The 10,916-nt window shown below is 52.1% G+C and overlaps 1 protein-coding gene and 1 long non-coding RNA gene across 16 annotated transcripts in view; both read right to left on the bottom strand.

The window, feature by feature from the left end:
* Positions 1 to 280: 280 nt before the first annotated feature.
* Positions 281 to 3,182, bottom strand: LOC139440919 (uncharacterized). Its single transcript, XR_011651222.1, has 3 exons — positions 3,034 to 3,182; positions 2,601 to 2,723; positions 281 to 1,558 (listed from the first exon to the last, which is right to left on the bottom strand). It is a non-coding gene; the product is annotated as an uncharacterized lncRNA (long non-coding RNA).
* A 3,421-nt stretch (positions 3,183 to 6,603) lies between these two features.
* Positions 6,604 to 10,916, bottom strand: part of PHLDB1 (pleckstrin homology like domain family B member 1) — a 48,459-nt gene continuing 44,146 nt past the window's right edge. For all 15 annotated transcript variants that reach the window (XM_045204029.3, XM_045204032.3, XM_053924219.2 and 12 more), the window contains 2 exons: positions 9,087 to 9,172; positions 6,604 to 8,134 (listed from right to left, as the gene is read on the bottom strand). In XM_045204029.3, the coding sequence (XP_045059964.1) occupies positions 7,994 to 8,134; positions 9,087 to 9,172 (227 nt within the window). In that variant the 3' untranslated portion in view covers positions 6,604 to 7,993. The remainder of the gene's footprint in view (positions 8,135 to 9,086; positions 9,173 to 10,916) is intronic.

Genomic DNA, 10,916 nt, shown 5'->3' with positions numbered 1-10,916 from the left:
TTGGACACAGAAGCCCTGAGGCCCTGGGTTCCCATGCTTGCATACAGCACAGATTGAGGAAAGTGAGTGGGAAGTGCAGCAGGAGTTTCACAGCAGTGAAGGGCTGTCATGTTAAAGACAAGCTGGTGCCTGGCTGCCTTTTTGTTGAACCACAACAGAAACTGCTTATATGCAGGTGTGCAACTATTCTAAGAAAAGGAAGGACACACAGCTTTGTGTTAGAATTCCATGGGTCAGTCAGAGCCCACCTGCCCACCTGCCCTGAGGACCTGCATCCATCACTTGCTGGATCTTCAGGCTGCTGCCACAGTCCTGCCTACAGTTGCCGCAGCCCATAAGCCCTTCCTGTCCAAATGAGCCAAACCACGCAGGCTGATGGACTCTTTCTTAGATTTCATATAGGTTTTATTATGAACTATAGCACAATACAGGGAAGTTATATAGCAGTTTAAGAGATCATTGTAAAGCAGACACCTTGCAGTCAGGTCATGAAATAGAGTATCACCAGCACCCCAGAAGCTGAAAGTGTTACTTTCCATTCAGCAGTCATGTACCATGCTGGACTCACTTCCAGAGGAGATTCCAGGAATTGTTTTTACCACCAGTGATGAGAAGTCTAAGATCTGGATTTGATTTCCACACAGCAAGGCTGTGAGGAGGGTGGTCAGAGCATCTGCCTAGCACTGTCTGATAAGTGGCTACATATGGCAACAAATTTAGATAGATGATAGATTAGATAGATAGATGATAGATAGATAGATAGATAGATAGATAGATAATAGATATTCCCTTTATACCTAGAGGTGGACTGAGGTCAGGTCAGGCAGGCAGGAGTACCCCTGTTACTGGGACATTAGAACATTGCTGGACATGTAATGGGAATGAAGGAAAATGTACTGACTAGAAGGCCTCAGAAGAAGGACCTGTTAGAGCCTTTCAGTCAAAAGTGACAGAAATCTGAAAACCAGTGCCTTAGGGGTCTATTTTTCTCATATAATGGGAGCCCAGGGCTGTTGTGACTCCAAGGTGCCATGGAGGACAGTCTCTCTCCATCTTTCTGCTCTGCCCTCTTTTATTTATTTTTTAATTGTTGTTCAATATCAGTATGTACAGAGGATTTCAATGTACAGGGGCACCAAATAATTGAGAGTCAACATCCCCCCAGGCTGAAGCTTCATTCAAGGGTGGGGCCCTGAACACTTCAGGGAGAAGGGGAGGCCCTGTAGTGGGGTCAGGTCTCCTCCTCACCACTCCACATATGCACACAGGAATCACTCCGAGATTTACAGTCAGAATTTGGGACATTGCAACACTTAAAAATTGGGATATTGTAGGTTAAAATATGTATTTCTACCTTACTTTGAAAAATTGGAAGATCTAGCAAATAAGGAACCCACATTACCTTATGCCAAATACCTTCTGCAGCAGAGAACTTCTTTATTCAGAAATAGCTTCCAGTCTACCTCAGTCCCCACAATGGGGTCTCCTGGAATCCAGCTCCATTTTAAAAGTCTCTCCAGGTGATTTACAAACATTGATAATCCCATTGATGACAGGCCTGTGCAAGAGAAAGAGTGTGTAACTTGAGAGGGTCACCAGGGAGCATCTGGATTTGGCTGATACTGGCTGTGGCAGTGGAACTCTTAGCCTACCAGGGAGATGCATAGTAGTCAGGGTAGCAGGAGGACCTGGCCCTGTGCCCTGGTCCCACAAGGAGAGGAAGTCACAGTGGTTGAGGTGAGAACAAGAGGTTGGGCAGCCTGGGTGGGAAGAGGCAACCACAGACAAGAAGCAAGCCCAGATGCACCTGCTAAACACTTTCTGCAGAAATTGCAGCCATATGCAGAAATACAGCAGCGTGCAGGTTCTGAAAGCAAGTGCTCAGGGGCCCCAGTGTGTGTGCATGTGGCCTTCAGGACCAGCCCAGCCAGGCTCATCTTTCAGGCAACTGAAGGTTTAAAAACAAGTGTGTTTGATCCACACATGGATGTGGTTTGAACAGGGGAGTAGGGGGAGGGGACTTGAGGTGCCCTTTTCTAGCTCCAGGCCCAGGCCAAGAAGTGCCCTTGGATGCAGAAGTGCTGCAGGGCACAAGCTGGTGGTCAAGCTGCAGGAAGCAAGCCCCAACATAGCTGCACTCCTCTGAGTCCTCCTATAGTGGGGTCCACCTCTCCCCTTGCCAGGACAGAGTTCTCCTGCTCTCTTCTCTGTAGGCCCTAGTCCCCAGTCGTGGGAGTGTCCTCCCGGCTTCCTTTGTCCTTTGCAGTCTTGCCTGCCCCTAGACCTCTGAGAGAGTGAGCAACACAGGGCATCTTGCCCAACTCGTCACTACCTCCCCTACCTTAGAGAGTCACTAATGCAGACTTTAGAGAGTCTTTATCAGGTCTGGCCAAGTGACATAGAGTTGGGAGAGGGTAGTACCGACCACACCACCCTCAGAGCACAGATCAGGACCCATTTCCTAAGAACACAAGTCCCCAGCAGAGTCTCACCATCTAAGAGGCGACCTAGGTCACTTGCCCTCCTGCCCAGGGGCCTGGTGACAACTGAACAAGAGTGAATAGACAAGATATTGAGAGGCTATCCCCACAGTTCCTCACCTGGGTCCCCTGCAAGGGACGTAATAACGATTCAGGACCTAGCTCTTTCCCCCCAAGCTCACAGAGATGTTCCTGTTCTTAGTCCAGAAGTCCAGTTCCAAGGCAAGGGTCCCAATGTTGTCCCTGGGGGAGAGCCGGGCACCACCTCAGCCTAGGCAGCACACCTCTCTATTCCCACCCCGGGAGGTCTTAGGTATGGGGAGCCTGCAGCACAGCACAAGGAGAGGGTGCCCACTGTAGGAAGGTGGTGTCGTTGGTGTAAGTCACATAGCAGTTCATCATGAGGGTCAGGAGTGGGGGCTGGCTGCACTGCAGGTAGTACATGCGGGCCCCATTGGGGACATGTCCATAGCTGCCGAGAAGGAGACTTGCTGATAGCCCCTGCCCAACCATCATAGCCAAGGCAAACCCAGCGCCAAGCCATGGCACCTGCCTCTCCTCCACCTGGCCTGGAGGTGCCAGGTGCCCATTTACATTTGCACCAGGTCCGGGAAGTTCTGCAGCATGCTCTTCACCGTCTCGGGCATCTCAGAGAGGAGCACGCCCTGCGTCACCCAGTAGGAGTCCCTGGGGAAAGGGACAGCTCAGGTACCCCAGCCAGGCACCCCACTCCCCACCCTCTGCCCTGCATACCCAGGCCCCATCAGGGTGGCCCACTCCCACTCAGGTGACCCTACTCGTTGGTTCTGGGCTCCCCACCACTCTCACCCTTGCAGCTGCTGGCTGCTCACCAGTAGTAGAACTCCAGAAAGCACCCACTGGGCACAACGAAGGGGTGCTGAGAGTAGATCAGAGAGAACCATTCCGGGTGGCGGAGGACCTCTGGCTTCACCTGAATTCAGGAGACAAGGCACAGGGAGCCTAGACCCCAACCCCCTTTCCCAGAGCCTGGAGGCCAGAGGAGGCTGGCCCAGTGGAGGCACTGGCAGCTGTGGGCTTTGGTGCCAGGAAGCTTGGGCTTGGGCTTGGGCTTGGGCTTGGGCTCTGCTGCTGCTCAGCCCTGTGGGCTCAGTCAAGGACTGGCGCTGGGAACCTGGACTGCTTGCCCCCATATGCAGGCCTCTGAGCCCCTGCTGTGCTCCATGGTGTGCAGAAGCCCTGACCACTCAGCCTGGCACCAGCACTTACTCACTAAGCAGTGGCCACTACTAGGACCCAGGTTGGGGACCATTTCCTCCAGCTCCCCAAGTCTCTGCTACCACCACCAAGCCAGGCCCAGAGACTCGAGAGCCCCCATTCTCTGGCCCAGGTACCTTTCCCCAGTGAGGTGGATGTGGGTGAACATGGCCGAGGAGGAGCAAGGTAGGACCAGAGTGGGGCTTGCTGTGTGTCTGTGTCCGGTGTTTCTCTGTTCCTTCCCTGCTAGTTCTGTTTGAGTGAGTGTGGCTTTAGTGGGAGAGAGGTTTTGAGGGGGGCAGTGGAACGAGGCTCAGGTTTCCTTGGGGGCTGGCTGAGGAAGCAGCCTGCACTAGCCAAGGAGCCTGGAGCTTCATCCTGCCTGTGGGTGTCAGGGCCCTGGGGCCTGGGTGGGAGGACGGGTGCTGTGCAGCCTTAGGCTAATCACTGCTCTCTCTGAGCCTCAGATAAAGCAGAGAAAGTGCCAACACAGGACTGTGCTGATCACAGGGCTGGCCCACAGTCACCAGTAGCAATGATCATTCCTGAGCAGAGGTGTGGCCTGAGGAGCTTAGGGAAGAGAGATTTCAGCAGGAGAGTGAACAGTTTGTTACCAAGTGGTGTTAGAGACAGGACTGGGCAGGAGGAGATGGCACAGCAGGCTAGGTTTGCCTAGGGGGAGGCTGGGAGGGCTTCTGGGAGAAGGTGAGGAGTTATAAGTAGATGTTCCCCTGCTCCCTCTCAGAAATTATTTATAAAATTCTTATAGCTGTAGAGTGCTTCTATAAAGGCTACGTTTAGGGACTCTGGTTACTCCATCTAAACCAAGTGCCACTGCAGAGAATGACTCTCAAGCCACGAAGTACAGAAACTTGCGAGAACAGCGTTTGGCTGCCCTGAGGCCATCCTTTGGGATGAGGAGAAAGGTTTGACTATGACCTTGAAATCAGAAAGAAGAACCAAGAGTTTTACCCATCCAACCTCGCTCCTCTCTGGGCAGGCTGCTTCTCTGAACCAGGCATCGTAGACAAGGCTCTGAAATACCTGGAGGTGAGGGGGCAGCAGGGCACGTTGTTACACTGGGGGCAGCACCACTTGCTCTCTCCCTGACTCTGAGCAGTGACCTCTGGCAAGTGGCAGCCACTCCCTCCTGTGCCTTGGCCTGACGGTCCCACTGCAGCCACCAGGGGGCAGGTGTGAACCAAGAAGAGAAGGCCCAGGAAAGTGACATCGGGCTTTAGGAAAGCCCAGACTCCTGGCTCCCCGCCCAGCCCCCACCCACAGTCATAGTGATGTCCGGAACATTGCAGGACAGCCAGATACTGACTATCAATATGGGATCCCAACATCTCTCCGGAAAGCAGGTCAGCAGTGGGACTTCCCCAATGCCTGGGCCTCCCTCCAGGTCCTGGTCATCAGAGGTAGGTGGCAGGGATGGGGCACACCCCAGGACCTTACCACCTAGGTGTAGAGGGTCGGCCTCCCTGGTACTGGGGAGTTGTGAACAAAGGATGCGGGGGTCTTTCTCTGACTCCTCTGCTCTCTCGGCCTCCCACTCAGCAAACATTTATGTCCCTCTCCACCTGTCAGGGGAATCAGCCCTCCTCTTCCTCCAGACCAGGCCCTGGATTAAAGTAGGTTCGCCCATGGTTCCAGAAAGGAGGTTGTAGGTCCCGGGCCTCTTTTCCTCCTTGAGAGAGAGGCTCAGGCCTCTGAGTCCCTTGGGACAGGGGCTCTGGAGATTCAGGGTCCTGCCTCGGGGCGGGGTCCAGGTCTGGCCAAGTTGCCTTCACCCTAGACCCAGGAAGTAGCTTTCCAGCTGGCACAAAATTGGATCCGAACCAACTTTGATGTCTATTCCCAAAAGTCAGCCACCCGCGAGGTGAGCAGGCCCTGAGGCCAGTCCCAGCAGTGCTCCTACCTGTGGTGAGGCAGAGAATTCTCGGGCTTTGCAAAGCCCAGGCCCTGGGACAGTGGTGGCATCCAGTGGCTATTCCTGGGCACTGCACGGGTAAACGCCAAACCACAGCCCCTTCTCGCAAAGGGCTCCCATTTCCCACTCCCCCTAGAGGACTGGATGGGGACTAGGGATAGTACTGACCTTAGAGCTTGTCCTATTGTCCCCAGTATGACATCAGCAACGGTGGACAACCCGGTGGCGGAGGGGAATATGAAGTTCAGGTGAGTAGGCCAGCATCCTACAGGGATTTATGGGGCTCTGCTGTCCCCACAAACTGACCATGACCTTCTCCCTCTAAGCCTCAGTTTTCTCCCATGTGTATCCACAGGGAGGAGTCTAACTGGTACTCCTTGGTACCCCTGGGGCTAGCTAGGCAGGGCCACAGCCTCTGGGTAGAGATCCCCCACACACACCTAAAAGCACCTGGGGCCTTCCCCAGAGGTCTTTCCCTACTGGCCATGCCTCTCTCCAGGAGGGGTTTGGCTGGACCAATGGAGTGGTCCTGATGCTCCTGGACCTCTGTGGTGACCGGCTGAGTTCAGGGACCCAGACAGCTTTCCTGGACCCCACTGCCTCACAGTTGCCCTTCTGCTTAGCCCGCTGCCACAGTGATGGGCCCCACTGCCCCATCTGCCTTCAGTTGCTCCTCTGGCTCCAGCTCCTCCCTCATTAAACCTGTGCACGAGTCCCTACCTTCTCCTGCCTCTTCATTCTCCATCCCTGGAGACCCCATGCCCTCCTATACCTCCCGCCCGTCCTTGGCCATAGTGGAATGGGCCATGGTAGGAACCTGGAGGTCATGGGTCAGGCCCTGGGTCCCTCCTGGAACATTTTAATAAAGTGGAAATTCTACTCTGTGGGGAGGACCTAACCCTCCTACCCCATGTACCCCAGCCCAATGCCCCACACAACTTGGCCTCCCAGAAACATACTCCAAATGCTTTATTGTTCTGCTGAGATGCTTACAAATATTGCAAATCACCCAGCCTGGACCCAGAAACCATGGCCCAGTACTGGAGAAGGAAGCAGGGAGGTGGGATTAGTGTTAAGGCGGGAAGGACTGAGGCCAGACTGCTGAGGCCTAGTCCTCTGCTCTCCATTTTCATCACCCTTCTGTGGCTGCAGGAGGGCAACTGGGCTTCAAGGCCTTCCTTCTCTGCTGTTCCTCTCCTGCTCAGGTTTCCTCATGGAGTAGCCCTCTGTCCCTGTCAGAAACTCAGCCCTTCTAGCTTTCTCAATCATCCACATCACTTCTCTGGATCTAGATACCCTGGTTTCATCCCTTCTGGCTCTAAGGAAGGCACAAGTGGAAGGGAGAGGGCTGGCCCAGGGGGCCAGCAGGCTGTGCATCAGGGCCTAGAGACACAGGCTGGTACAGGGAGGTTTTTGGTTCCTTCCCCCCAGCATGAGATGCCCAAGAGCCTGGGCTGGAGAGATGATGGCACATGTACCCTCAGATGGGCCCACAGCTTAAGCAGTGGGCTGAGCTGCTGAGCCATGGAGCCAAGGTAATTAGTATGTAACCATGGCGATGGGTCTGCAAAAAGGGGATGGGGCCGAGAACTCAAGGATAAAACTTGAGGTCTCTGGCCCTTGAGCAAGGTAATAAAAAATATGAATTCGGGCCCTGGCTGGTGTGCCTCAGTGGACTGAGTACCAGCCTGCAAACCAAAGGGTCGCCAATTTACTTCCCAGTCAGGGCACATGCCTGGGTTGTGGGCCAGGTCGCCAGTGGGAAGCACAAGAGGGGCAACCACACGCTGATGTTTCTCTCCCTCTCTTTCTTCCTCTCTTCACTTCTCTCTGGAAATGAACAAATGAAATCTTTAAAAAATATATGAATGCAGGAAAACAAAGGGGTTAGAGCAGGGTTTAAGAGGTACACTGCCTGAGCTGTTGCCCCACTCTGGATGTGGTACTGCTCAGCCCCCAGTGCTCCTGCAAAGGGGGCTGAGGCAAGAGGGGATCTTTGGCAGATTCTGGTACCATAACTGTCCTTTACAAAAGAGAACAAAGGCCAAGGAGTGCCAGACCCTGAAGGGTTATTGCAAGTACTGGGCTCCCAGGAGGCTACAAAGTCCCCTCCCTTCCTTTGATCTCCTAACTGGTTCTTTAGGAGGCCCAAGCTCAGAAACTCCCATAATGAGCTCCTCAGACAACATTGCAAAGTCTTCTTATACAAAAGCACCAGTTATGCTCTATTCTCCCAGGGCCTCTGGAAGTGCCCAGTGAGGCCTGGGGCCCAGGGTGTTACTCTGTCTCCAGGGGCAAGCAGAGCAGCAGGTGTTCAGGCATGGGTCCAGGGGGCCCACAACAGTCAGTTCATGAACTGAGTGTAGCCCTCAGCCCCGGTGACAATGACATCCATCCAGATACGCATGGCCTCCGCAGACGGGGCCACCATGTAGTATAACCGGTCATGGGTCTTCACACAGAAGGTCAGGACTGGGTTCGGGCTCTGCAGAGGGAAAGAGGAGAGTCTAAACAGGGCTCATCCCTGATGTCCAGAAGCATTCTCCTGCCCAGCCTCCTGGTCTGTAGTTTCTCCTCTTTGTCCAAGACAACCTGGAGTGCAGGGCTGAGTCCTACATAGGCCAGAAACCTAGTCACGACCAGTCAAGTGGGCCCCAGGCAGAGATATTCCCCTCCTTACACCTGGCAATCCTTGGGCCCTGGCAAGGTCATATTATGCCAGGTGGGGACACTGTTCCTTCATACCCCCAGGCATAAAAGAACGTCAAAAGAATATAAAAAGAAATCAGATACAACGGGCTGTTCCAGTGAGGACCAGAGTTCTCCTCTCTGCAAAAGAAGGGCAGGTGGAAAAAGCTACAAGTGGGATGCTGAGCCCTAGGACCCCAGAGATCAGGGAGAGGTGGGCATCTAAAGCTTGGCGAGAGGGAGGCTGACTTATACTGCAGTGAGGCAGATGACCAGGCTCAAATATCTCCTATTTTTCAATCCTCTCTACCAAATCTAGTCTTCAAGGGCCCCCTTTTAGTCATCCCTTCTGCATTGCCCACAACCACTTGGGAGACATCGTGCTGTCATCTTAGGAGAGGGAAGCAAGCCAGCCAAATTCAAGCCCATGGGGGCATCCTGCTTTCTGCAATCCACCTTCACTCCTCCCTCAGGCTTGGGTAAAGGAGGAGGGTTTAGCGGAGAGTAAAGGGACAGAGGTGACTGGAGTATGAAGGTGTTAATATGAAGTAGTTCTGGTTACTGTACATAGGGAGGGATACCTGTCACCATAGTGAGGCTGAAAAACCTCTTCTGGGAAGGGGAGAAGAGAGGAAGGAAAAGTTTACAAAGAGAGGAAGGGATGGGTCTGAGACTCTGAAGAGGGCAGGCTGGAGGCCTTTGCCATAGAGCCCACCCATTCCCCGTGACGGTCCCTTCTGCCCCTTCACCTTGGCTGCACTGCGCAGGTGATCGTAGTATACTTCTTCGATGGCCTGGAAATAGATGACCCCCTTCAATTTTGTCTCATGCTTATCTGCAAAGGAAATAAGGGCCAGGTTGAGGAGGCCTGTCATTCTTCAGGTCAGGCTTCACTGCCATGGAGCTTTTCAACCTGGGGAATGAGGTGATTCCCAGGGTTCCCAAACAGAACCCACAGCAGTGCTCAGGCTCATACAGAATTAGAGAGAACGCAAATTAGAACTCCACTGAGATACCACTTCTTACCTATCAGAATGTCAAAAACATACAAAAGATATACAGTGCACTTTTGTCAAGTTTGTAGAGAAAAGGCTGTCTAATAAATGGCAGCTAGAAGCATATAAACTGGCAAACTGTATAGATGATCTTGCCATACCTACCAAAATTAGAAAGCTGTTTGTCCTTTAAGCCAATGATTACACTTAGGAAAATTTATCTTACACATGTGCAAAATAACAAACTTACAAGATCATTTCTGGCAGCAACATTTGTAGTCACAAAAGATCGGAAACAACCGAGTATCTACCAGATGGAGACTGGTTGATAAATTATAGTGTACCACATGATGGGATACTAGACAGCTGTTATATAGAATAATGTACAAATATATGATATATAGATTCAGAAATAAATCTATAAAATATATCCAGATATAAATATCTAGACATAGATATATCTGATGTAGAAAATTAGCAGGAAAACAAGGCATGTATTACAGGCTACCTTTTGTGTAAGAAAAGGGATAAGAATACATGTTTGCATTTGTTTATATTCCCCTAAAGAAACACTAGAAGGATACCCAAAAGAGCAATAGAAGTGGTTATCTACAGTGAGTGGGGGCATAATACTCAACTTAAACCTTTTTATATATTTTGATTTTCAACTATATGAATGCATTCACCTATTGAAGTTTAGTATTTAAAAAAAAGAAGGAAGGATTTATCATATGAAGGCAGGGGTGGCAGGAAGGAGGTGGGTAAACTACCAGCAGGATGACTTCTGGTTGGGAGGGACAGGGCACTGTCAAAGGCAAACTCTGCCCAGGCACTACAACTGGCATCCTGGACAGTGAGCCTGAGGCATGAAGGAAAAACATACAATCACTAAGCTCAGATGGTTGGTGGCTGGCAGTATGCACCTTCCCCCATCCCGTGTGTCATTTCGGGCCTCAGTCATCAACCCTGGGCCATTGCTGCAGCCTCCTGATGTGCCCCTGGACTACCCGGAGGCCCCTTAAACTCATCTTCCCTAATGCTGAGGGGGCCAGCTTCCTAAAGCAAATCTAATCCTGCTGCCTCGGCTCACAAGTTTCTCTGCTGGTTCCCTCACTGGAAACCTGCTGCCTCCTTGGTTTGGCCAAGGCTATTTACAGGCTGGTGCCAACATGTTCCTCTGGTCTTGTCTCACATGCCTTCCCACACCAACCCCAGGTTCTGTCTGGCCACGCTGAGCTTCTCATGTTCCCTTAACAGTGCGTTCTGCATACATTGAAATGGTCTCCAGCCCACTCCCTTGGCAAACTCCTAAGTAATCTTAAAGACCCACTGCAAATGTCACCACTCTAGTGTATGGCTGTGCTCACTGTGCTCCCACAGCATCCATGCTCCTCTACAGAACTGAGGCTGAGTCTGAACCCTCCTTGCAATTCATAGATCTACCTCCTCCAACACCAACAACTACGTGCCTAGCACACAGTAGGTGCTCAATGAATTGAATGAATGAGTCCCAGGCACTGGGATCCAGGGAAAGGTCAGAGACCCTTCTCTTAGGCACTTACAGTTTAGTGGGAAAGAATGCAT

Source organism: Desmodus rotundus, chromosome 5, assembly GCF_022682495.2.
Source record: "Desmodus rotundus isolate HL8 chromosome 5, HLdesRot8A.1, whole genome shotgun sequence".
In the NCBI taxonomy this organism is placed as follows: Eukaryota; Metazoa; Chordata; class Mammalia; order Chiroptera; family Phyllostomidae; genus Desmodus; species Desmodus rotundus.
Note: the sequence above shows the minus strand (reverse complement) of the source record. Positions and strands in the feature narration are given on the sequence as shown.